At 39.3% G+C, this 27,626-nt stretch overlaps 1 protein-coding gene across 13 annotated transcripts; it reads right to left on the bottom strand.

Moving 5' to 3' along the window:
- Positions 1 to 592: 592 nt before the first annotated feature.
- Positions 593 to 27,434, bottom strand: LpR1 (Lipophorin receptor 1). 13 transcript variants are annotated; one of them, XM_036818601.3, is made up of 13 exons: positions 25,911 to 26,064; positions 24,556 to 25,053; positions 19,589 to 19,729; positions 12,161 to 12,280; positions 11,934 to 12,050; positions 10,621 to 10,743; positions 9,247 to 9,473; positions 7,090 to 8,502; positions 6,743 to 6,941; positions 6,417 to 6,593; positions 1,647 to 1,780; positions 1,417 to 1,578; positions 593 to 1,275 (listed from the first exon to the last, which is right to left on the bottom strand). In XM_036818601.3, the coding sequence occupies exons 2-13, from the start codon at positions 24,938 to 24,940 to the stop codon at positions 1,243 to 1,245; spliced, it is 3,231 nt and encodes a 1,076-aa protein (XP_036674496.3). In that variant the 5' UTR covers positions 24,941 to 25,053; positions 25,911 to 26,064; the 3' UTR covers positions 593 to 1,242. The 13 variants fall into 13 exon arrangements, with proteins under 13 accessions (XP_036674496.3, XP_036674487.3, XP_036674485.3 ...); XM_036818592.3 differs by lacking the exon at positions 11,934 to 12,050 and having other exon boundaries at positions 25,936 to 26,074; XM_036818590.3 differs by lacking the exon at positions 11,934 to 12,050.
- Between the last annotated feature and the right edge of the window lie 192 nt (positions 27,435 to 27,626).

The raw sequence follows: 27,626 nt of genomic DNA, 5'->3' as shown, positions 1-27,626 counted from the left end.
ACAACTACTTTGCCGTTTAAATTAGAATCCCAAAAACGTTTAAGAGCTTTTAGCAAGTCTAAGTGGCAACAAATCACTGTAATATAATTCCACAATCTTTGTAAGCGGATTCATCATAAAAATTCCTCTCGCAGTAAAGGAAATTGGAATATAAATATGTGCATTTTAAGCACGTACACTTTTGTACCTACAAATTGACCAAAATGTTACAAGTTTCGCATGTGTAACGTTCTCATCTGAGTTGAAAATGTTCTTAAAATTAGATCGACATTTTTGAAGAACCATTTTTTCATTTCGCTAAAGGGTATACCTATCAGAAATTTGTTAAATAAACTCAATTTATCTGTTACTTTCTCACCATTTCGTTCTTATATTGAGAACTTTGATACCAACATGTACTTACGCGGTTCTCAATAACGAATGTTTTCATTTCAAGAACAATGTACTTGAATTTTCTCTCTGTGTAGAAACTTTATAAAAATGTGCATATTAAACAACTTTTTTGTTCAATCTAAAAAGAAAGTTACAAATCAATAAGTAAGATTTAAAGATTTACCACCCACCAAGCCACACATAATAAAGACCACATGAGTATGCTACACATAAGTATATTCTGAGTTTATTATTCTTCATATTTTTTTAGTGGGGAAACATATACATATGTATGTACACTTAACAAATACAGTTAACAAAAGGCTAATTCGTATGTAGTAATAATGGTAATATAATAAAACGATTCTGCTCCTCGACAACAGAAATATAATTTCTCAACTCTCTCTAATAGTAGACCGACCATAAGCATTATGATCCTTTTGTCATGTTTACGTATAGTAATGTTAATTTGCTTCATTTAAAAATAATGCACACTTACAGCTATATACAGTTTGGAACTATGTAATTTATAATTAGCAATTAGATTTCACTTAAACATCTCATTTTTGTGTTTTACGTTTCTCGTTACTGTAATTTTATTTTTTGTTTTTTTTTGTGATAGAACTCTGCGACATAGTATTTTGTACAGCATCCTTTGAGGATGCGCCCCAAGGTGACCCGTCGTCCTTGCCGTGCCTTAAAATTTTAAAATTTAAAATAATTAATTTACACAATACACAGAGTTGCTCAGTCTTCAGGCGTGTGTTTTTCTGCCGCGGGTCTCGAGTTAGCTTTGGTCATTCAATTTGTCCAGCGACCAAGCGAAAGAATCATCCAATTCACATCTCACACGATTCCAAAGGAATCAATCTAATACGAGGATATGCCTATGACGGGGGAGTACTGAAAGATACAATTTTAAATAATATATCATTATTATAAACATTAAAAACAATATGGTTTCATGATTTTTTAAGGGAAAAACTACTATTATTTAGCTTTTAAAAACCTATAGTTAAGTAAGTAATAAGTACTATAACCCACCTCCTCATCCATGACACTGGTGTGATCGTAAATCCGTGCCGGTAGGTTTTTCCGGAGACTGAAATGATCCTCTGTGGTGGTGGTTTTGCGGTAGATGGGATTCTCAAAGTTCATCGAGTTGATGCGTCGTTTGCTGCAGTAGCGGTAGCCAATGAGCAGGAGCTGTCAATGCCCAGATAAATTGATTAGTTTTCCCCCAGTTTCACCCTATTTTGCCACTCCCAACTTACCACCGAAAGCAGGACTGCCAATCCACTGAGACTGGCTATGACCACCAGCGCAATAAAGCCGGAATCCGGCTGCTCACTGGGCGTTGTGGTCTTTTCGATTTGGGTCTGGTTCTTCACTGGACGCTGGTCGGCAACTGCGGACAAAAATTGGATCGAAATCAGAAAAGTTTTCAATACAAAACGTGGAAGCAACGAGCAAACACAGTAAACAAATAAGCGCATTTGGGTATACATTAATGGGACATATGTAGGAATCCAGTGTTAATTTAGGTAATGTATTTCACTAACAAACATAAAATGTGGCTTAAAAAATAGTTATAAAACATGTAACAACATACTCAAAAAAAATATAAATAAAATGTATCCAACTAGCATTTACAACAAAAATTTACATTTTAAACTTTTTATTATAGTGTATGATTTTTTTTAAACTCCATAACTTGAGTTATTGGAACCCGATTTAGACGTGGGATACCTCTATGAGTTGGTGGTGGAATTATCTAATCATCTACATTCAAATTTTTCATTTAAAAGAGGGTCCAAATTTTAACCCATTTTCATGCTCGGTTTTTCCGTATTTCCAATGGATTTCAGTATGAGACCCCAAAGCTGGACTTCTAAGCTCCATAAGTTGAGTTATTGGAACCCGATTTAGACGTGGGATACCTCTATGAGTTGGTGGTGGAATTATCTAATCATCTACATTCAAATTTTTTATTTAAAAGAGGGTCCAAAATTTAACCCATTTTCATGTTCTGTTTTTCCGTATTTCCGATGGATTTCAGTATCAGACCTCAAAACTGCACTTCTAGACTCCATAACTTGAGTAATTGGATCCCGATTTAGACGTGGGATACCTCTATGAGTTGGTGGTAGAATTATCTAATCATCTACATTCAAATGTTTCATTTAAAAGTGTGTCCAAATTTTGACCTATTTTCATGTTCGGTTTTTCCGTATTTCCAATGGATTTCAGTATCAGACCCCAAAGCTGGACTTCTAAACTCCATAACTTGAGTTATTGGAACCCGATTTAGACGTGGGATACCTCTATGAGTTGGTGGTGGAATTATCTAATTATCTACATTAAAATGTTTCATTTAAAAGAGTGTCCAAATTTTGACCCATTTTCATGTTCGGTTTTTCCGTATTTCCAATGGATTTCAGTATCAGACCCCAAAGTTGGACTTCTAAACTCCATAACTTGAGTAATTGGAACCCGATTTAGACTTGGGATACCTCTATGAGTTGGTGGTGGAATTATCTAATCATCTACATTCAAATTTTTCATTTAAAAGAGTGTCGAAATTTTAACCCATTTTCATGTTCGGTTTTTCCGTATTTCCAATGGATTTCAGTATCAGACCCCAAAGCTGGACTTTTAAACTCCATAACTTCAGTTATTGGAACCCGATTTAGTCGTGGGATACCTCTATGAGTTGGTGGTGGAATTATCTAATCATCTACATTCAAATTTTTTATTGAAAACAGTGTCCAAATTTTAACCTATTTTCATGTTCGGTTTTTCCGTATTTCCAATGGATTTCAGTATCAGACCCCAAAGTTGGACTTCTAAACTCCATAACTTGAGTAATTGGAACCCGATTTAGACTTGGGATACCTCTATGAGTTGGTGGTGGAATTATCTAATCATCTACATTCAAATTTTTCATTTAAAAGAGTGTCGAAATTTTAACCCATTTTCATGTTCGGTTTTTCCGTATTTCCGATGGATTTCAGAATCAGACATCAAAACTACACGTCTAGACTCCATACTTCAGTAATTGGATCCCGATTTAGACGTGGGATACCTCTATGAGTTGGTGGTGGAATTATCTAATCATCTACATTCAAATTTTTTATTTTAAAGAGGGTCCAAATTTTGACCCATTTTCATGTTCGGTTTTTCTGTATTTCCAATGGATCTCAGTATCAGACCCCAAAGCTGGACTTTTAAACTTCATAACTTCAGTTATTGGAACCCGATTTAGACGTGGGATACCTCTATGAGTTGGTGGTGGAATTATCTAATAATCTACATTCAAAATTTTTATTTAAAAGAGTGTCCAAATTTTAACCCATTTTCATGTTCGGTTTTTCCGTAATTCCAATGGATTTCAGTATCAGACCCCAAAGCTGGACTTCTAAACTCCATAACTTGAGTTATTGGAACCCGATTTAGACGTGGGATACCTCTATAAGTTGGTGGTGGAATTATCTAATCATCTAAATTCAAATGTTTCATTTAAAAGAGTGTCAAAATTTTGACCCATTTTCATGTTCGGTTTTTCCGTATTTCCAATGGATTTCAGTATCAAACCCCAAAGCTGGACTTCTAAACTCCATAACTTGAGTTATTGGAACCCGATTTAGACGTGGGATACCTCTATAAGTTGGTGGTGGAATTATCTAATCATCTACATTCAAATGTTTCATTTAAAAGAGTGTCCAAATTTTGACCCATTTTCATGTTCGGTTTTTCCGTATTTCCAATGGATTTTAGTATCAGACCTCAAAACTGCACTTCTAGACTCCATAACTTGAGTAATTGGATCCCGATTTAGACGTGGCATATCTCTATGAGTTGGTGGTGGAATTATCTAATCATCTACATTCAAATTTTTTATTTAAAAGTGGGTCCAAATTTTAACCCATTTTCATGTTCGGTTTTTCCGTATTTCCGACGGATTTCAGTATCAGACCCCAAAGCTGGACTTCTTAACTCCATAACTTGAGTTATTGGAACCCCATTTAGACGTGGGATACCTCTATGAGTTGATGGTGGAATTATCTAATCATCTACATTCAAATTTTTTATTTAAAAGTGGGTCCAAATTTTAACCCATTTTCATGTTCGGTTTTTCCGTATTTGCAATGGATTTCAGTATCAGACCCCAAAACTGAACTTCTAAGCTCTATAACTTGAGTTATTGCAACCCGATTTAGACGTGGGATACCTCTATGAGTTGGTGGATGAATTCTCTAAAAATTTACGTTAAAATTGTTTCTTAAATCGAGGGTCAAAATCTTAGCCCATTTTCATGTTCGGTTTTTCAACATTTCTAGTGGATTTCCGCATTAGACCCCAAAATTGCACTTCTAGATTACATAACTTGAGTAATTGGATCCTGATTTTGAAGTGGGATACCTTTATGAGTTTGTGGTTTGTGGCTAGTTACTATATAATTCTAAAATGTGTTGAATGCAACAGACTTCAAAATACCATGGTGATGTAAATCTTCTTTTACCCCTTTAAGGATGTTCTTTTTCCGGCACAATAAAGCGGCTTAAACACCACCCCACCTTTGGCGATGATAAACAAAAGGAGAAAGTGTATAAAAAGAAAACGGAAATCATAGCAATAAAAGAGCAAAGCGAAAGAGGGAATCAACATCAAAATCCAAGCGGCTTAGAGCCCCCTAAAACTCCGCCCCTGCCTTTGGCCGCCGGAGATGCGGAGGAATTTTCAATCAAATCGCTCAAAGTGCGCATTTAGGCGCAAATAAACACTTAAACGCGCTCGCGCCTTTGATGGCGCTAACTTTTATGGGAGAGAAGCGGCCTGCCGCCGATTTAGATTGGGAATGGAAATGGCAAATGGCAATGGCAATGCCAACCTAATGACATCGTTAACGCAGCGCATTTAATGGGATTTTTGTCAGGCGTCGAGGGAGGACTTCTTCTAGCCGAAACACTAAAAGTTATCAACATTAAGTTGAGCCGCACTTTAAAGCAAACACTCCAGTGGGAACGACAGACAAAGCCCTCCGCCCCTCCCCATCCCTTCGATATTAACCTCATACTTTGCGGCTGGGGATTGTGGGATGATATAGGGGTTGGGGGGATGATGGGTTCCCCCCAGAGGTTTCAATTGCAGTGTTGGCCCATCGCCTGCCTACTTGCGGTTGAGGGCGATGCAAGTGGCTCAACTGCGATGGCATTTATGAAACTGTCAAGGATATATGGGTTATAGGGTATGGGGTATTGTGTATGGGTACGGGTTTACCCTTCCCGAACTCCTGATGATGATTAATGTGGGCCATGACAAAGCAAATGTTGCGGATTGGGTGCTGCAAAAGGGGGCTTTGGTTGAGTGCGGATCCTGGCGAGCAGTTTGATTAATACGCTTGCAATAAATCTGAATCTGAATCTCACCAAAGTGTTTATAAACATTGCGTGAGTGTGGATAAGAAAGAGTGCCAGAGAAAGACGTCGAACTTATAAATTGAGCGGAAGTCGCCGGGCTGTCAACCCATCCGAAAGGATAACTATCGAAGCACCCCTCGGGACTTATTAATCAAAATTTGTGAGGACGTCCTGCTGATGAAGTTTTCTTCGCTTCCTTTATGTCAGTTAAAAATTGGAGCTTTGAATGACAGGATGGGGTTAATGTGTTCTTGATTCGAGGGGAATTGGACATGTTTGAATAATTGGCATGCCAAAAATAAAGTCAGCAGGGAACCCATGAGTAAATTGACTAAAGGGGGCAACAACAAATATAACAGAGCAATGAGATGGAAAATGTTCATAGAGACAGTACGAATATAAGAAATACACCTCCAAGATAAGTTTTTTTATGGGAAGACCTTAATTTTTACGGGGTACTTGTTTGACATAAACTATAATAAGAACACTTTTAACCGAGACAACAGGGAATGGTTTCTTAGCCGACATTCCAGAACATATGATGACAACACAAAATATGGGTACCCCATTAGGGTGGACCCACACAGGACGCGACAAAACACAGAACAGGGTTGTCAGGCCTACCGAAAGTCGTGGCCAACAGTGGCAGCCTGGTGCTCAGCTGGAGATCTTCGTTAATCCCGATCCGAATGTCAGCATGACCCACTTGGACACCCGTGGGCAGTCGTCGTCGCGGGGATTTCGGTCTGGGTTTCGTTTTGCGGGCTCGTGGGGGTTTCGTGACTGGAGCCACATAAAGAGCTACATGCGGATGCAAGTCATGCCGGATTGGGGAATCGGGTTTTGGGGATTTATTAGTATAAGCATTAAAATCAAAAATTTCAAGCCATGCTGCAGGTTAAATCAAAAGCAAACGGCTTAAAAGCTAGGGGTATTGTTTGATTACTTACGATCTTCGACACACATGAGGCCATCGGCCATCAGCTTCAGACCCGTGGGACAGGCGCAGGAAATACGAGGACTCCGGTCATTGATCCTGGGAGCTGGCAGGCAGAGATGAGAACAGTGGCCATTCACCGACTGGCAGTGATTCACGCCATCCGGTTGGCGGTACGGATGGTATACGTGGACTACCATCGGATGCTGGAGCTACAAAGAATGTAAATAACAATTTTTAAATAACTATAATGGATTCTTCTATAAAATTAAGCTAGTGGAATATTTAAAGTACTTAGAATGTAATGGGAAATTTTATAAAGTAATGAGGTAAGTGATGAAGTCATGGTATTGTGCTTACCATATGCATTGCTGTGACGGGCTCTACATCCTCTCCGGTGAACTTGTTGGCCTTGAACACCGCCTGTTTGTCCCAGTCGGTCCAGTAGACGTAATCCTCGAAGGTAGTGATGGAGAAGGGATGACGCAGGTACTCGCCGGAGTAGAGAACCTGGCTCCTCTGGGAGCCGTCGTAGTTCGCCGATGAGATGACGTTGAGTTTTCCGTCCACCCAGTAGATGCGCTTCCGCACCAGATCCAAGGTAATACCATTGGGCCACTTGACATCATAGCTTATGATGGTGGTGCGGTGGGAGCCATCCATTCCCGCTCTTTCGATGCGGGGAGAGGCGCCCCAATCCGACCAGTACATCCAACCCTCGATGGGGTCCAGGGCAATAGAGCGCGGAATGTCCAGCGAGTCCTCCACCAGGACCTTGCCCATGGTGCCCTCGAAATTGGTCAGTTCGATGGTGCACTTGTGGGTGTCTGTGTAGTAGACGTGGTTGTAGATCCAGTCCACAGCCAGGCCATCCGAGGTCACTGAGGATTTGGTCAGCACCACCGTCTTCTCATTACCCTCATCAATGGGAGCCTTGTAGATACTCTGCGTGGTAACATCGCTCCAGAAGATCATCCCCGTGCGGAAGACAAAGTCCAGGGCAGTGGCTGCCTTTGTACTATTCACTATGGAAGTCATTTCCATGTGGTCGAGGGCTATCTTCCGGATATCATGACGCCTGGCCAGGAGCAGCGAGGCATGTCCTTCGCTGGCCTTGCACCTGGTGTGATTCTTGGGATCCCTCATATAGCCCGCCTCGCACTCGCACTTGAAGCCTCCGATTTCGTTGATGCAGATTTGGGAGCACCTTCCGGGGACATCGCATTCGTTGATGTCCTGGCAGTTTCTCTTATCCGAGGATAAGGTGTAGCCCTCGTGGCACTGGCAGTGGTGACCCACCTTCAGATCCACGCACTGGTGCATGCATCCTCCGTTCTTGGAGGCACACTCGTTAATCCCGCACTTGCCAGCGGGCTCATCCTCGCCATCCGGACAATCCTTCCGCTTATCGCAGACCTTCGAGAGGGGAATACATTGACCTCCTCCACAGTCGAATTCACTGGTGGTGTTGCATGACCCATGGGTCACTCCCAAACTCAGGCTAAGTCCACAATCCCGCTCGTCACTGCCATCGGCGCAATCCTTGTCCCCGTTGCAGGTGAGATGACCCGGAATGCAGCTGCGATCGCCGCACTGGAACTGATCCGCCCGGCAGGTCACGTTCTTGCAGTTGGCTGTGTGCTCGTCATCGCCGTCGGGACAGTCGCGGTCACCATCGCAGAGCCAGCTGTGATGGAGGCAGGTGATGCGGTCCTTGCACTGGTACTCGTGCGGCAAGCAAGGCGTGGTCGTCTTGGTCACATTCGCACAGGACTAGAGGGGAAATCGAAATGGAAAAAAGTTTAAAAAATAAAATAGACTTCTTAAATTTTTTTTAAATTTCCAGCGATGATTTTTAGAGATTTTTAAGGCACAGATATAAAAAGGAAATACAAAGGGCTCAAAGCTAAAAAAATTAGCATTGACTGCCTATTTCTAGCACTTTCTACATTTTAATTTAAAAAATACTACAATTTATCTGAGCGGAAAGCGGTGCTGGAAAATTTAAATGTTTGTCCTAAAGACATACCAATATTTTTATGGAATTCCCTAAAAATTCAGGTATTTTAAAATATATTCCCCCGAGAATGACATTTTTTCGACATACACATCTAAGTTTTGGATTCAAGATGAACCTTAACTTTAAACGGCTAAAATTTTAGGAATTTTTTCGGTGGGTTGTAAGGTGCAAAGTAAAACGAGGGTTAGGCTGAGGGAGTAGACAAAGTTTTCTGCCCTCAGTTTGGGAAACTTTTTGCTGCAGAGAAGAATGCAGAGGGGGGCAAGTGCCCCCGAACACAGGGGAAATTATGCACCCCCTAAGCATGCAAAAATGCAATTTTATGCGTGCCATGCGTTGACAACAAAAGCTGCCAAAGCTGGCAGGGCGCTGAGTTATGCCCAAGTTGGCCATAATTCATGTGGCTTAGGCGAGGGCCCAAAAAAACGGGTGGATAGCTTCTTCTCCGGGGGCCTGGGGTAAGGAATGGAAATTTATGGCTGGCATTATTCACTCACCCGCTCATCGGAGCCATCGGAGCAGTCCGGATCGCCGTCGCAGACCCACCGCTTGGCGATGCAGGCTCCATTGGTGCAGGTGTGCTCCGCCACGGAGTCGCAGGGCACCACCGGGCACTCCTTCTCATCCGATCCGTCGCCACAGTCGTCGTCGTGGTCGCACTTCCACCGCTTCTGGATGCATCGCCCATTGCCGCAGGTGAACTCGTCGGCGCGACAGGTCTGGTCTGTGAATTTATCAGGAATATTCAGGAGTTGCAACAAATAGTGGGCAAACAATAGAAACCAAAGCCAAATGAACTGAAAGGAGGTTACTCTATCAGAGGGGTGAAAATGGAGTCAGGATTGGAGTAAAGGTGAAATATGTTGCAGTTCTTTAAAAAAATGTATGAAAACATATGTTGAATGTTAAAAGGTTGTGTGGTACATAGATTTTCATGGGTAAATAATAAAATGGATTTTCAAATGATGATAAGCCATGCTGCAGTTCTTGAAAAAGAATTATACATCTTGAATGTGAAATTTTCATGGGTAAATATAAGCATGGATTTCCAAATGATGGTAAACCTTGAGATATGCTGCATTTTTAAATCAAAAATGTATGAAAAATATACCTTGAATGTAAAAAGAGTGTGCGCCTTACAGAAATGCATGAGTAAATATTAAAATTGCCTTCGAAATGATGCAGAACCTTTTAATTGAACTTCCAAACAAAGAGAAAACAAAAACATGCACAAATCAAATATACAACTGCAATGTTATTTTTCCGTTTTCCGAGTTTTAAGCACTGCGAAGAAATAAAGAAATGATTATCCGCACACTTCGGATTCCACTCGGGGTCATCGGAATCCTGGCCGCACAGCAAGCTGAAAGCTCCAATGGCAGGCAACTAAAAACCAAAAGCCAAATGAAGTGCGGTTGCCTCAATAGTTGGAATAAGTTAGCAATGGGGTTTAGTTTCAGTGGGTGAATGGGGCAAGCTCGGAAGCCAGTTGGTTGCGGAATGTTGCTACAGACGATGGAAAATTAAATAGTATTTGTACACCCAGGGGAAGCTCAACCAGAACTCGAGCCATTTATCTGAACTGAAGTTGAATAAAAAGTAAATAAATAGGTAGATTTAAGCTGCAGGCGTAGGCAAATGAGAAAGAACTGCAAGTTATTTGCATCTCTGAGAAATGTTTTCATAGATAAATGGTATTTTTAATAGTATATTGTAAAGATTGTAGGGCAAATGCATAGATAAACTAAATGTCTTTGTAGAAATTACTTTTAACCAAAAACAAACAAAAACGAATTTGATAAATGTTTTCAAAGAAATTCTCTACAGAATGTTTTTAAAATAAAAAAAAAAAATTGATGGCTTATCCTTACTGCAGTTGTGCTCATCGGAGCCATCGCTGCAGTCCTTGCTCTGGTCGCACATCCAGGCCAAAGGAACACACTGCCCCTCGCCGCTCTTGCAGGCGTATTCATCCGGTGAACAGGTGCGGGCTCCTATCCATATCAAAATCGATGTGCAGCATTTATTAAATTGGGTGAAAGGAGAAAGTAGGGAGAAAGCATCGTGTTTTAGCTGTCATTACTCTCAATGCATTACGCATACGCCATGCATAACCGCTGGAGACATAACAATAAATTCATTTATCCCAACCCTAACATCTTAAAGGGAGAAATATGGCCAAATATTCGGTTAGCCTTGGGACTAGTCTTCGGGTTCGATGTCACTAAAGTAGCAAACTGATTTTATGCTCCGACACCCTTCTGTACAGTCGAACTTCTATAACTTTTACAAATTCTATAAGTTTTAGAAGATCTATAAGATCTATAAGTTCTATAAGTTCTATAAGTTCTATAAGTTCTATAAGTTATATAAGTTCTATAAGTTCTATAAGTTCTATAAGTTCTATAAGTTCTATAAGTTCTATAAGTTCTATAAGTTCTATAAGTTCTGTAAGTACTATAAGTTCTATAAGTTCTATAAGTTCTATATGTTCTATAAGATCTATAGGTTCTATAAGTTCTATGTTTGGGAACTTTTTCTTCTAATTAGATATTTATATTTAATGTTTTTTAGTTCCTAAATCAAAATATACCAAACCATTTTTATATGTTCCTAATACTTGAATTTTAAAGGATCTTAAAGCAAAGTATCCATAAGAAAAACATAATTTTTAAACTTATTTTTATGAATGGTACTTCTACTTTTCAAAGGATCCCATCACGTTCTTTTTATGGAAGTTCGACTGTACTTAAGCCCTGACAACGGCAGGGATTCGGTGGCAGCGGCCCTTTTCAGTGGGCGGGCATTAAGCGAATTTCATGCGATGTTGCCGGGCGCCAGCGACAACGCGTCGTATACTTGTTGTCAAGGGCCGCAGGAGTGAGTACACAATACAGAACACACACAAGTGAGCAGTACACACACACAGATACACACAGATACAGCCCCCAGGACTCTCACAGGACTCTCACTCTCAATGACTTGATTAAACTTGTGAGCACGAGAAGGGGGGAAAATTGTTGCGAAAATTATGCAAGCGCCACTCCATTAAGGGTGCGTATGAGTTATGCGGCAAGTTAGTTGGTTAGTGAAAGCGATTAAACGGCGCATAGTGGGTGGTATTTTTGGCAGTGGGTGGCTTGTTGGTTTCGTATCGATTGCAAGGACGTAGAAGTGGGCTTACTGCAGTGGGCCTCATCGGACTTGTCGCGGCAATCGTTGCTGCCATCGCAGAGCCAGCTGCGCGGAATGCACTGGTCGACCGTTTGGCATTTGAACTCGTTGTTGGGACAGGCGTTCACTAAACACACAATCGAAATAGTCATCGGTTAGCTAGCTCGTTGGGGGTTCCCCGTTTATATGGACCACCCTCCCAAGGGGATTCCCCCCAAGGGGATTCCAAATACTTACTGCACAACTCGTTGGCTTCGTCGGAGCCATCGGCACAATCGCTCTCCTGATCGCAGCGCCATTTGTTCGGTATGCAGTTGCCATTCCCGCAGCGAAATTGGTCCGACGAGCAAGTGGCCTCTGCAAAAAGGCAAGGAAAGTTGGGTTAAATCATGGCTATAGTGTTTTTGCAGAGGAATAAATAGACTTAGGAACGCCGCAGTGATTTATTTGGCGGTACTTTTAGTTACTCAAGCTAAAATGGGATACCTTTTAGTGCACTTTTTGGGTGATTTTTCAAAAGAGATACAGTAAAGGTAACGTTTATGTGCTCTGTCTAACTATCTAACTTAAATTTATACTATACTATAAAATATTTTAAGTATTTAAATTGGAAAATGTATAACTCACTTTCAAAATGACAATGTAGAAACATATAATTTTCATTAGCTTATATTAACTTCTATAATCTTAGAGCTCTTAAAATAAGCATAATTGATATAAAAACAAGGGAGAACGCTATAGTCGAGTACCTCGACTATCAGATACCCGTTACTCAGCTAAATGGAGATATGCAAGCAGCAAAGCGAGATTAAAATGCGCCACCTACCGGCGGTATACAGACTTAAGCGTTATGGGCGTTAGAGTGGGCGTGGCAAATTTTTTTTTGGATCAATCGATAGGTATTGACGAGACCAATACATTTCAGTTAAAATTTTTTATCTAGCATGAAAATTGTGGGCGTCACAGGGTTTTGCGGTTTGTGGGCGTTAAAGTGGGCGTGGCAAATTTTTTTTTGGATCAATCGATAGGTATTGACGAGACCAATACATTTCAGTTAAAATTTTTTATCTAGCATGAAAATTGTGGGCGTCACAGGGTTTTGCGGTTTGTGGGCGTTAAAGTGGGCGTGGCAAATTTTTTTTTGGGTCAATCGATAGGTATTGATGAGAACATTACATTTCAGTTAAAATTTTCTATCTAGCATCAAAACTGTAGGAGCCACAGTTTTGGGCGGTTTGTGGGCGTTAGAGTGGGCGTGGCACTCTACTGAAACAAACTTGCGCTGCGCAGGAATCTCAGGAATCTGCGTGCCTAATCCCAGTATTGTAACTCTCATAGTTTCCGAGATCTCAGCGTTCATACGGACAGACGGACAGACGGACAGACGGACAGACGGACAGACGGACAGACGGACAGACGGACAGACGGACAGACGGACAGACGGACAGACGGACAGACGGACATGGCTAGATCGACTCGGCTAGTGATCCTGATCAAGAATATATATACTTTATGGGGTCGGAAACGCTTCCTTCTGCCTGTTACATACTTTCCGACGAATCTAGTATACCCTTTTACTCTACGAGTAACGGGTATAAATATTTATTATCATAAGAATTCCCTTTTGGTAAAAATAGTCTTACTTTGACCGCATATGTATATATGCTTGCCTGGCTTTGAACTCTGCTAGCGACCCGTATCAAAAACAAAAGCCAAACAAACACCGAGGAAATAGGGGTCCCCTTGGAAGTTTACGCGTGTTTATGAGTATATGTGTGGCCACTCCCCCACTTTTCCCGCCCAGTTTACACACACACACATGTATTTATTTACACGCACTTGAGCACGTGCTGAGCAAGGAAAATACCCCACAAAAACAAACAAAAAGAGCGCTGCAATGGCTTTTCAATGCCACTCCAAGGGGCAGCAAAAATGTGTCATTTTTATACCCCTCGCGTGTGCATACTATATCTATATATATATATATATATGGCGGAAACGTGTAGGGCTTGTAATCGGATTAGTCGGTTTTAGAATCCGCTGACTTGTTGCTATGAAACGCAGCTTTTTTGGGCGGCTCAAACTGCCGAAAAAGCTGGTCCCAAAATTCTATTGCATACTTTCGGCCAAAAGCCCTGGCAATTAGATATTTTCCTTGCCTTATAGTGGTTGTTTGAATTTTCGTCTGGCATTTGGCAAATTCTAGGACTATTTTTACAGCCTCCATAAAATAAAATTCAAACCATTTTGGTGTAAATGATATCGAAACATGCCCTGTGGCATTCCAAATGGCTGTTGATTATGCAAATCAAGAGAAACACGTTTGCTTGTCTAAAGTTTAATCAATTTTTATGCTTGTCAGGCCTGTGCTGGCCATATCAATAACATTTTATATGATTACTTTTCTAAACTTTTTATGAATTGGAATGAAATGTGGCATGAAAAAAAACGCGAGTGTGTGTGTGTTCTTTTGTGTGCAGGGAAACAAACTTTGATGTGAGCCAATATTTGTTAAAAAATAAAAGCAAAACAGAAAGAGGCAAATATAAATACACATTCAGTGAACAATAAAAATTGGCCACATGTGTGACCCGGGCGAAAATAAAATATATATGAAAAAGAAAAACAGAAAAAGTGGAAACAAGTGCAGGAGGTGGAAAACATTTTCCACGCCAAGCTTTTGGTTCAATGATTGTCGATTCGGTTTTATGTTATTTTTCTTTTCAGTTTCGTTTTTGCTAATATGCGACATTATTTTCGGGGAATTGTGCCCGGCGGACAAAATGGTAATATTCGGCGATCCAGGCGTATTAAAATTTGATGTCGCCTCTGCCTCCAATTAAAAATCAAATTACAGCACTTTTTGTATCATGTCTGACATGGCAGAGCGAAAACTTTCATTGATTGCAATTTATGCAAACCCAAACCCCCAAAAAACCCCCCTTGCCGAAAAAAACGACAAAAATAAACATAAATAAAACAAGGAAGAACGCTATAGTCGAGTACCTCGACTATCAGATACCCGTTACGCAAAGGGAAATGGAGATATGCAAGCAGCAAAGCGAAATTAAAATTCGCCACCTACCGGCGGTAGACAGATTTAAGCGTTATGGGCGTTAGAGTGGGCGTGGCAAATTTATTTTTGGATCAATCGATAGGTATTGACGACACCAATACATTTCAGTTAAAATTTTTTATCTAGCATGCAAATTGTGGGCGTCACAGGTTTTCGCGGTTTGTGGGCGTTTAAATGGGCGTGGCAAACTTTTTTTTAAGTCAATCGATAGGTATTGATGAGAACAATACATTTCAGTTAAATTTGTATGTCTAGCATCAAAACTGTGGGCGCCACAGTTTTTCGCGATTTGTGGGCGTTAGGGTGGGCGTGGCATATTCGCGTAATAAACTTGCGCTGCGTACAAGGCTACGGAATCTAAATCTGAAATCCCAATTCTCTATCTTTGATAGTTTCCGAGATATCTGCGTTCATACTTACGATTTTTTGAAGTTTGTGGGCGGTTTATGGGCGTTAGAGTGGGCGTGGCAAACATTTTTTTGGGTCAATCGATAGGTATTGATGAGAACAATACATTTCAATTAAAATTTTTATTCTAGCATCAAAACTGTAGGAGCCACAGTTTTGGGCGGTTTGTGGGCGTTAGAGTGGGCGTGGCACTCTACTGAAACAAACTTGCGCTGCGCAGGAATCTCAGGAATCTGCGTGCCTAATCCCAGTATTGTAACTCTCATAGTTTCCGAGATCTCAGCGTTCATACGGACAGACGGACAGACGGACAGACGGACAGACGGACAGACGGACAGACGGACAGACGGACAGACGGACAGACGGACAGACGGACATGGCTAGATCGACTCGGCTAGTGATCCTGATCAAGAATATATATACTTTATGGGGTCGGAAACGCTTCCTTCTGCCTGTTACATACTTTCCGACGAATCTAGTATACCCTTTTACTCTACGAGTAACGGGTATAAATATGAAAGTTGGCGCTGTCGTGCAGCATTTTGCAGCATAATTTATTTTTTTAACTAAGTTTAAACGGCTTTTCAGTTGATTAAAAAACTTTGGCCTTTGGCAGTTGATGTTTCCGTGTATTTTCCCGCTCAGACTCCGCTCCTCCTGCCAATTTGTATGCAAATGTTAAGCGGCGCTTGCAAAAATATTCTGTTGCATGCGAGGCATAGCCGGAATCCTGCATAAAGGACACGGGCTGCAGGCCGTGGAAAATGCGGAAAACTCCATGGGGAAACCCGGGATTTTTGTAAATCCAGCTGATTGGGATTTTGGCATGTTTAATTTAAGTTAAAAGGTGTCGAAAACTTTTCGACCTGATAATAGTTAAAACTTTTGTGCCCCAAACTTTGACTAGTTTAACCGAGTGTTCTTCAGCGTTTGAAGCTTACTTTTTGGGTCTCTTAGGCAAGACTTATGAAAGGACATTATAGCTACACTACAGAGGTTTAAAGTGTAAGTACTTAAGACCTGAAAAACTCTAGAAAACCGTACAAAACAAAATCTGGGTAGTACTAAAAGTGTTCAGTAGGTAAAATGAAAGTTAGTTTTTTAATGTTATATTAAACGTTTTGAAAAATATAAATAAGGTGCGTTGCATAAAATATTTAAAGTTCTTTGTTTGTTTATTTCGCAGTACTCATATTCACAAATAAGCTTGAATTATATATGATATGCATAAATTATTTTTCGCCAATGTTTATATTTTTCTCCTAAACAAACGTAAATATTGCGGAAATATCGCCGATTATGGTAGTTCCAAAATGTCCATAAATAAACGGTTCACTTAATTTATTGTATTGTTCTCTCAAATAGTAGGTTAGACTATTAAATTCCCAGGAAACGGAACAATCAGCATAATTATTTGCATACCGTTTATGGCCAGAGCGCGAAAACTGTGGCTCTGAGTGTGCAGCAAACTGGCAACGAAGAGTAAACACCAAATGCGAATCATTCTGTTGTAGTTTTCCCGCGACTTTCACGAGGAATTTTCCTTATTTTTCAAGGAGCTGTAGAAGATTAGGCGATGAGTACTTCAAGTTAATCAAGATTCTCGTTTATGATTGACAAACAAAACAGCACAATTTGCAAAGAATATCTTCTTGTGACATATTCAAGAGGGCCCCCAGTCAACTTGCACAAATTGATTGCATAATTTCCGCAAACAAAAACTGCCCTCGAGCAGCTCGTTTCAAGTTCATTGCGAGCACAGCGGACAAACAGACAGAATTTCTATATATATATAGTATATATAAATTGTAAACATCATATTCCATTTTTGGGGTCAGAAGGGGAAATATGGCGGAAACTCATTTAATGTTCAACTAAATGATAAATGGCCAGCAGGGCGGCTGTTTTGGGGGGAAGTCAACCCCATCAACTGTCACCGATTGACTTTGAGGATAAGTCTGGCCCGGACGGGTCGAGAAACGGAGACTTCCTTGGCCATATCCTTTGGGGAACTTGGTGGGCCCCCAGGATTTGCATGTCCCGCTGCTGGCGTTTCTTTTGTCAGAGATAAAGCGAATCTTGGCAAGACAGTCTATGTCTGCTGGCAGTCCGATTAGCCTTTAAAATTTCGCGTAATTTGTTTGTTCTTTCTCGGCTTTATGTTTTTTTTTTGGCACACACTCACACACTTTCGCACACGTTTCTTTGAGTCTGTCTATATATATATATATATATTATATATGCAAATTCTCCTTCAGTTAGGAGGCAGTCCTTTCAGCACTTTTTCGCGTCAACATCCGTTTGGTTGAGAGGTTCGCCGCCAACTGAGTGGTTGGTTGCAGAGCGGCTATCCTTAAAAACAATTCCGCCCAAAGTTGTTTGCAGCCTCCGCAGCAGCCGAGAAATCGAAAGCTTGCCAAAGTCAGCGAGTCGAGTGCAAAAATCTGAGTTGAGTTGAGTGGAATTCTGGGTGGATGAGTGCATTTGAAGTGAGTGAATGAGTGGAGTCACTTTCGTATTTGTTGTGAGTGCGATAAAAGGAGTCATTGGATCCTGACTCAAACAAGGATGCGTAACGTTTTGGTATACAATATATAAATATAGGTCCTTTTTTTATAATTTTCTTTCGTTCGATAAAGAAAAATCAATTATTTTGTGGGTAAGACATAAATACCTGAGATTAAATATTTATCAAAAATTAAAATCCTATTAAAGGGGAGTTATCCCTTTATTCTTATTATTCTATATTTAAATTTTTAATCCTGATTTAATTTTTTTTATACTATTTTCTTTAACATATTTTTCTGTAACATATCACAAAATTTTTTTTTGTAGATAACACCTAAAATAAAATATTTATCAAAAATTAAAAATAAATTGGTTTCATCTCTGCATATTCACCCACATATTTAATGATGTTGCAACTAAAAATCTTGACACATTTAACGCTGCACCACAAAAGTATCGTAATGTCGCAGTAACATACATATACTAAGATAATGCAGTTCCGCTTATGGGCATTTAGCATAATTACGGTCAGCATTCTTTGGAAAATCCAAGCTCTCTCTTATCGAATTCCCCCAAGTTCAACAAAAATGCCATCCCAGCCTCCCCAGCTCATTATCAATTTCACTGCAGGGGAATTAATTTCCCTCCAGCCGGGAGTTACATAAAGCAATTGCATTATGCGCCGCAAGAATCCCTAAATGGGATGCACTCGTTTTGAGTTTTACAGTAGTCTGTTTTCAGTTTTCGGTGTCTGGCACTACTTAAAGTTGGGTGATAAAGCCCAACCAGAGCAGACGACCTCACATAGTTTCCTTTTACGATCCCATCGGGCCGCCATAAGTCGCAAAAGTCTCGTGCGACGCAAAATGATAAAGCTGGGCGGGCAGACAGCGGCAAAAAATTGCTGATGCAACCGAGCCGCATGTTGCAGTCAGCTGCAAGCTAAATGCTAAATGCTAAGTGCGTTGCAGTCACAAAAAGATACAAAGATACTCGCGGCGAGGGAATGCCATGGCACAGTTTTTGGTCAGCAGTCAGCGACAATTGCGATGCGTAAGTGTTGCAAACTAGTTTCGGTTTCCATTTCGACTCGGGCAGTTTCAGGTTTGATTTTGATTCAAACAAAAGGAAAACCAACAAATGGCCACCGCTGACCAACTGCTGACCGTGCCTAATTATGTGGACGCCATTGTGGACGTTCTGTTACAACGAGGGCCTAAAAGTATGCAACTGAAAAGTGGGGATTTTAAGAGACTCACTTGCTAACTAGCATCCTCAATTTCTACTTTAAATTATATTTTTCAAAAGCTTATTCAGATAACTAATCAACTAATTTATTGTATAATAAATCCTTAATATAAGTTGCTATTTAAAAAAATATAGTGTTTACTTTTTAAGCTAATGTGCTAAAATACCATTTGAAATGAAAAATTAACATATAAATGCTCTCTAATGCTATATAATCATGTTATATGATACTATAAATGGGGTCGTACATAAGAATTTAGTATATTTGTCAATTGCCAATTATTTATGTCTAATTTGCTAGATTAATAAATTGAATTTAATATAATGTGCCATTAGAGCTGGATGAGCTGTGATTACTTTAGAGTAGCTATTCAAAAAATCATGTGTTCTATCTGATAATCAGAGGTCTTAATAGTTCAACTCACCTATGAACTTGCACTCCTTAATCTGCTCATCGCTGTGATCCTTGCAGTCCGCATCGCCATCGCAAACGAATCGAATGGGGATGCAGTCGCCACTCTGGCACTGGAACTGCTTCTCATCGCACTTGGGCTCCAGAGATTGCCCTGCAACATAAACAGACCCTGATTTAGATGGGCAAACAAACGCTTAAAGCTAATTATAACGACTCCGAGTTAGGGGACTTACGGGCTTTGGGGCAACTCGCTCACAGCAAACTTTTCTCATTAAAGGAAAAATAACAAAAGCTCAAATTGATTAGGGCTAAAAACTTCAAAAACAATCAGCAGCAGACACACACAGATATATCCGCCTGCCGACATACATATGTGTGAGTGTGACAAGTAATTTGCATACTAAACGATAAACGAGAGGAGGAGAAAGGGGCTTTTAATCAACAGAAAAGCCTCAAACAAAATGGATCACAAAGTTTTTCGACTCCTCCCCTAAAATTCCCAACCATAGGAGCCCTTGAAAATATGCAATACACATATAGTCGAAACAAAGCAAGCCATCAGACAGGCCGAAAACCCCCAGGAATGTCAACAGTCTTACACAGAGGAAAACATCAATCAATAGATATAAAAGTTAAACAAAAATTACTAGGTGAAATCATATACCCATAAAGATTTGTATTGCAATAAATAAGTCTCTGTTTTAAAATAATATATCAAATTAATAATTGGCTGTTGGAAGGTTAACAGTCTTACTCAGAGAAAAATATAACTTAGTGTATATTGAAGTTATAATAAACTAACTCTAAGGAACAATATATTTATAAAGATTTTCCTTGTTAAAATAATATTTCTTATATTTAAAAAAATGTATATAATTGATATTTGTCACTTTTTTTGTATTTTTCCCTATGCAAGAACCCAAACCAAAATGTGGCATATAAAAAAATGAATGTAATAGATTGCCATTGAACAAACAGAGAGCCAGAAAAAGCGATAATAAAGGAGGAGGCAATCCTGAAGTGGAACCGTTTTGAAAAGGGTTTTGCCATCCCGCCTGCCGTTGACAGCTGTTCACTTGACCCATTCACATGACCCCCATCCCTTGGGCGATCCATCACACGTTTGCATATTTCAATAGCCCCATATTTAACCATTTTCATTTCCATTTCCATTCCCATATGCATAAACTTGCTAATTGTTGTAATTGAAGTTCGCAGCAATATGGAGTGCGTGTGTGTCAAAATAAACAAAGGGATATTTCCGATTGCCAGCCGTCAATCAATAAGGTCAAATCAATTCGATTTCGAGTCGCCGCCCTGGCTGGACGGGAATTGTTTTCAATTATGTACGATGACAGTCAACAAAATGGCAAAATATAATTCCAGCCAATGCATGCATACATTTATGGGGCAGATGAGGGAATTTCATTCAAGCAAATTCCACATGACGTCAAGCCTGGCGATGAATGAGTTCCTTTGCCTTGTTCGGCTTTCGTATGAATGAATAAGTCCAAAAATAAATATTAGCTTGGGGCTGGGAGAAGGATTTTAAATAGGATAATGGAAAAATAATAATACTGTTCCTTGGGCGTAAATAGAAGAATGACCAAAAATATTTGTACTGTGTGACCCTGAAAACGGCTTAGGATACTTCAGCAAATTGGTAAGGGTCTTAAGAAGGATCTGAAGATGAATTGAAGCATCCTTGAATATTGACTTAGTATTGTCATGAGGAAAGTTTACCCATCAATTAACCAATTTATATATTTTTCCGAACCATTGCAGCCACCTATCAATTAAGTTCCATTGTTTTCCTGTCACATTCTAGAGTTTCTGAGTCTGACTTAATTGATCCAGTCGGTTATTGATTACTGAGTTTCCGTAATGAGACGGACACACCCCACGGATCGGAAAACCAGTTCAATATCAGACTGTCTGTCGGTAACTTCGATGAAACTTCGAACGCAATGCGAGATATCGAAAGCAAACTGCTTAGCATATCTAATGATTTTGTTAATCGGTTAAGGCAAAAACAAGTTCACTCACAATCCGGTTGGCTTAACCCAATAAACTTCACTTGGCCCCCCGAAAAATTGTCATCATCATCATACGATTCTATTTTTATAAAAAAAGGCAAGTAAAATGAATACCAGATAAGCAGTATCTCATGGTCAGAGTAGCCAAACACAGAACTAATCATAATTGTGTGAAAAAATGAGCATATATTGATAAGAATGTTTTGGCTCAGCAAGGTGTTGAGTGCTGGGAAAAAAAGCAATCAGTAGACTGCTCTCATTTTTCCGATTTAATACTAATTAATTATTTATTTGTAAGTACTAACATTGATAAGCTGAGCACCCCGATCGCCTTAAGATCAAGGTTAATGGATTATCTGATAATTGCCAGAATGAATGGAATATTATAATGATAGGGACAAAACACGTGATTCCTGGGGGATGAGATCAATAGAATGATTGATTTGTGCATCATAGAATGCTTCAGTAGTTTCGCTAGAATTGTTGAATCAATCAAAACATGTTTACTGTATGCAAACAAAACAATTAAACTGCATCAACATTCTCTAAGATGAGCACGCCCACTATTAATTTGTTATTGTTATTGTTTGCCATCGATTCTGGCACAAACTAGTTTTATATGCTAGAGAAATCTGTTGGCACAGCGAATAAATTAAAATCTAACGCGAAATGGGGCGCACAAATAAAAATTAAATCAAGTTCTGTCTCTCTTCGACGACCTTGCAACATGGCATATATGTAGATACTTATATGCACAAGCATATGTCAAATCAAGCATATGTTAATTTATCCGACAGCGACTCTCGGGCGAGAAAATTCAAATGGAATTAGCAATAAATCAGCGGAAGAAAATTTTCAACAGCTGTATCTGTGCAGAGATAGAGAGAGATGGATGGAGGGCCTCCCAGAGATAGAAAGAGATAATGAACCATAATGGGCTTCGTTACAACGCAAATCGATAGAAAAATAGGGGCTCGACTCTGTCTATATGTATGTGCATTTTCCTAGTTCACAACATGTTGTGGCGACCAAAAAATATTTATATTTAACCAAACATCGCAGTTGGATGGGGCACAGATTTTCTGGACTACGTCAATTGCCTCTTAAAAATATCTGAAAAATGCTCCTTGTTTTTTCTGAGCGGGTTAAGAAAAGATATGTTGCTTCTGTCAACAATTCAATTTATATTGAGCAAAGTCCAAAAATCCCAAGAGCAAAGTACAAAAATGCAAGTAAATGTTATATTTTAAGACTTAAGACTATTTTGTTGATTGATTTCCGAAAAAGCGAATAGCTTAAAAAAGATTCAACGATCTAAAAATATTTGGGTAAATGGATTTGTAAACAATGAGTATATGTATACTTTTATAAATTGTTATACTGAACAAATTAACGATCTAAAAATATTTGGGTAAATTTATTTAAAAACAATGACTATATTTCTACGTTTTTATATTGTTATACTGATTTTTAAAAACTGAATAATAAGTTACAGCAATCCTTTTTATTAAATTTATTACAGTTCCCATCAATATCATTTGAAGATCATTTGAATGACTTAATTTAACAATGCAAAGCTCTTTATCAGTCAATAAATTCTTAGTTTATAGAAGGAAAATTCTTTTGTCTGGCTGCCCTTGATTGCCCACTTGTCGCCGAATCGCGAAATCCCGGCGGTCGAAAAATGCATAAAAACAAATCGTAAAATTGACCGATAAGATAATCCCCAGTTCAGGGCTGGCACTAAACGCAAATCCCTATTGGCCAAAGCAGGTGGCTAGATTTAAAGTTTGATTTATGATTGGAATACCCCAATCCCCAAGAAACGTCACAGCCAGACACGAAGAGCTTTTCTTATCTAAAAAACCATTAGATACACAGTGGTCAGCCAGGCGGAAATCAATGCGGAAGTTGATAAACAATTTTCGACTATTTCGATACCACTGTAACCGGGGATCCACAAATCGAGTGTGTGTGGCAACAAGTGGCAAGTGCACTTTTGTATCTGTATCTGCAACTGCATCGGTGTCTGTATCTGTATCTTTTAAACCGAACCCATTTCAAGTGCATGATGTGTGAAGCGAGCAAAGCGTTTTCAATGACTCGACACTTGGATGATACCCTTGAAGGAAAGATTGTGCAGATTATAAACCATCGGTGATGAAATTAAATATTAAATAACAATATTGACAGGCCGTTTATTATTAAATCTTATTATTGACTCATATACGTCAAGATTGTTTGATTTGCCTTTAAAGTTTAAAGGGTTTGAAATTATTTATGTTTGGAATTACGAGGGTAATTGCTTAATCAGCTGAATAACAGGCATCGGTGGATGGGGAACCAAACTCTTAAAAATTATCAACATAATTAATTTTTAATAAGCACAGGTTGAGTATTCTTACCGATTTGATTGTAAATTAAGTAACTACTTCATAATTCAAAATTTGACTGTCTATAGACATTAAACGTTGTTGATAATAGTTAAGCGATTAGGTTGTAAATTCATGGCACGTGTTTTTAGTTTGAAGGGTTCCATAATTTTTGTAACACGCAATTTATTGAACAAGTTTTAGATTAGTTTTGGATTACTATGCAGTCTTGAGTTTAGCTATTTTTACCAATACAATCTTGTTCTTTAAAAATGCCAATATTTTTTTACCACACAAAGATCTTTATTTTTCCATAGAAAGATATAATTGAAAGATATGAAATTCCTATAACATATATCCCCTTATCTAGGGTATCCAAACTTCAATTTCCACTTCAACCTCGCCGTCGTCTGTGGTCTAAAATTAGCACATGCTAAGCTAAAAACAAACTTCACACTTTCAGTGCCCCCCAAAACCCCCTTTTCCCATCTTCTCTTTCTGGTTTTCTAGATATTTTCTTTGGGCTTCTCAATTGCATCTCACCTGATGCACAATTCTTGGGATCTCACCTATACCGAGCGGTGTGCCAATCTTTCCGGAAACGTTCAGGAACTTGAAGCCCATGTTGATGAAGGCCTTGCCATCGATCAGTTTGCTCAGCGATCCGCCCTCGTCCAGTGTTTGTGGACTATGTGGGCTAACTGCGGCGGTGGGCGTGTCCGTTGAGGGCGGACTGAGTGGGGTGGGCGTGGCAGTGCAGCATTTGCCAAATCCGAGTATTAAAGTCAGCAGCAGTAGATTGAAATTGGCGCAGGCGCAGCGGAACAGCTGTTCGGCCCGCCTTTTCTCGCCGAGATTACTGAGTGTCACTGGAGATTTCGAACTTATGGTTGATTTTATGGCGGGTTTTGAGGTATCACTTGCAGTGCCCGTAGAGCGTGACTCTATGGCCATGGTATGGTTTTTTTTACTTGTCTATCGTTTTGCTCTTCTTTTGTTTTAGTTTCTTCTTTTTTATTTTATTTTTGTCTTCACACTTTTTCCTTTGATCTTACAAAGTATTTACACTGTATTGGAAAAGGGGCATGAGAAATGGGGTGATTTTTGGTGACCCTGAGTACTAGATTATCTAAGCAGGAAGCGTGGGATCTTCGCTAGAGATTATCTAATCAGAGAAATGGCCAAAAGAGCCAGCGTCAACGTAAAAATAAACGCAAGAACCAACGCAAAAACATTGAAAAATCGCTGTGCCAGCCAAAAAATAAAGAAAATAAACAGACGATCCGGCCAATTCTCTTCTTTTTTTTGGGGCTCTCTTCTCATTTCTTATTTCGGGCTGAGAAGACTGAAGAAACTGGTTAAAAATCGTGCGACACACAAAAACGCGACAAAGCCGAAAAAAACCGAAATGCCCGAAAAAATATCGGGCAACAACAAATTTACCGAAAAATGCAAAGAGAGCCAAATGTGAAACGCACAAAAATACACAGAAAATCCGTTTTGTATCATCACTTTTTAAGAAACCGAATACTAAAAAAACCTATAATAATTCGCAGAAAATATAAGAAATAAACGAAAAATAGACGGCAATTATTTTCATTAAATATTATTTTTAAAATTAGCCCGAAAAACATCTTATTGTTTTGGGTGTACAAATAAGCAGAGACGTTTCTGTTGACGTTGACAATTAATAAAGCTCAAGTGGTATTAAAATTTTTGTTGATCGTATGGCCACGCCCCCTTGATCGCGCAAGTTAATTAATTAAATACTGTTTTCGCGTTTTTTTTAGCTAGCACGCGTTTTCTCGCTCTGATAAATACAGGCTTATCAGTTTGGCTTTTTATTTATTTATTTTTGCGGTTTTTCAAGGTGTCTTGGCACGTGCTCAATGCGTCTTTCCAAAATTAGTTAAAAGATCATTACATTTACGTTTGAATATTTCAATTACATGAGGTTTGTTTAGCTGAGTTTTTATTTATATTTGTTTTTTCTGTTGAAAATAAACCGCTAAAAAATGTTGATGCCCGGTTCGCACAACGCGCCTTTTTCAACTGAATTCGTTTAGAGAATTTGCTCGCAAATTTAAGCGAATTGTCAGCGATTTTGATTCAAGAGCTGAGAGCGGTTTTGCGATTGTGTTCGTTTTTGCACCGCCTCAAGGTGGCCTTATCAAACTGACAAGAAAACGACCGATCCCGTCGAAGAGATATATGTATAAAGAGCGTTGGAATTGCTTGGGATCGGGGCTCTTTGCGATCCCAGAGATGCTGTCTTCAACTACTCTTAGGTTGTCCGCTGATCACTTATAAGATGCTCTTAAGACAAACCTGTTGATCAGTGATCAATGGAGCGTTGTTTTGATGTAAATGGGTAGGTTGGGCCAAGAATTGTTTAGTGATCTATAGACCTTAAGACGAGATATTCAACACCTCAATATTACAGAAGATCAACGTTTTGAAAAGTTTTTGATTTATGTTTTGTTAGGTTAGGAGCGAAAGGCAACGTTTTAGTCAGTCGAATCAAAAGTGATTACAAAAAATAAGACTGTACAGAGAACTCAACTTATAAAAATTATAATTTTTATTTCTTATACACATGTTTTAAAAATTCTAATCTGCGCAATAAAAATGTAAATGAATAACAACTTAATATTACTTGTTTTTGTTAGTCAAAAATGATCGCTGTTTTTGTTTTTATTTAGTCCTTATCTTACTACTTTCGAATTACTGCGATCTACTTCGCAACTAGACAGAATTCCCTGGAAATATATTGAATAATTATAGATAATTATCCACTTGTCGTATTGGCAAGATTCCACTTTAAATTAAAAATCTACTTGTTATTTTTTACTCAAAGTGGGTGGGTAAATAGCCCCGAGGAAGCACCAGGAGGGTTCAAGTGGTAACTTAACTATGTAGTTTGCTACTCAACTGGGGTTACATAGACCCTTTGAAAAGGCGATTGCATATATGGGACACGTAATTGTGCAACCAATTATTTAACCTCATATAAAAGTGCAACTATTATTTAGTTTTCGAGAGTTATAGATAGGGAAATAGGTCTTTCTTATAGACTTTAACATATTTTTCTGGATTTAAGTACCAACCTGAACGAAAGGACCACGCCAAGGAGATCACAATCAGCACACAGAGATCACTTTTATGCATCGTACTGCTACGGTCCAAATATATGTTTCTCAGACTTTATCTAGACTTCCTTTTTTGCGTTGCCACCGAGTTTATCAGTGCGCAAAAAACGATATTTTTAATTAGGCTGGACAACCGGACGTGGGAATGGTGCGATAATCGTACGACAATCGTGACGTTCTGCATGGGCACACAGAAACTATATATCCAGGTGTCAATAGGTGTTCGTACTGCTTATACTTCTATTTTTGAAGACCCGGAAGGTTTCACGGTGCGATGCCCAGCGAAGACCGATGCGAACTGAATTGCCTTTTGGCGATGGTTAAACGGAATCGCAGCTCATTAGCATTGAAAGTGTTTGTAGCGCCGCTTTCAATCAAACCAGGTGCTATGGGTTGTGATTGAAAGTGGTGTGAAATTTGAAATTGAATTGGAGTGTAGTGGATTGATTCGGATTGGTAAGAGTTGAATGACGTCGATGGACAGCTGCCTG

The sequence above is a fragment of the Drosophila suzukii genome, chromosome 3 (genome assembly GCF_043229965.1).
Source record: "Drosophila suzukii chromosome 3, CBGP_Dsuzu_IsoJpt1.0, whole genome shotgun sequence".
In the NCBI taxonomy this organism is placed as follows: Eukaryota; Metazoa; Arthropoda; class Insecta; order Diptera; family Drosophilidae; genus Drosophila; species Drosophila suzukii.
Note: the sequence above shows the minus strand (reverse complement) of the source record. Positions and strands in the feature narration are given on the sequence as shown.

Coding starts and splice junctions, on each gene's coding strand:
- LpR1 (XM_036818601.3), bottom strand. CDS start 24,940: ATGGCCATAGAGTCACGCTCTACGGGCACTGCAAGTGATACCTCAAAA. Junction 9,474..10,620: donor CTCCGATGAGCACAACTGCA/GTAAGGATAAGC, acceptor ATAAATTCACAG/ACCAGACCTGTCGCGCCGAC. Junction 6,594..6,742: donor CCTCATGTGTGTCGAAGATC/GTAAGTAATCAA, acceptor ATCCGCATGTAG/CTCTTTATGTGGCTCCAGTC.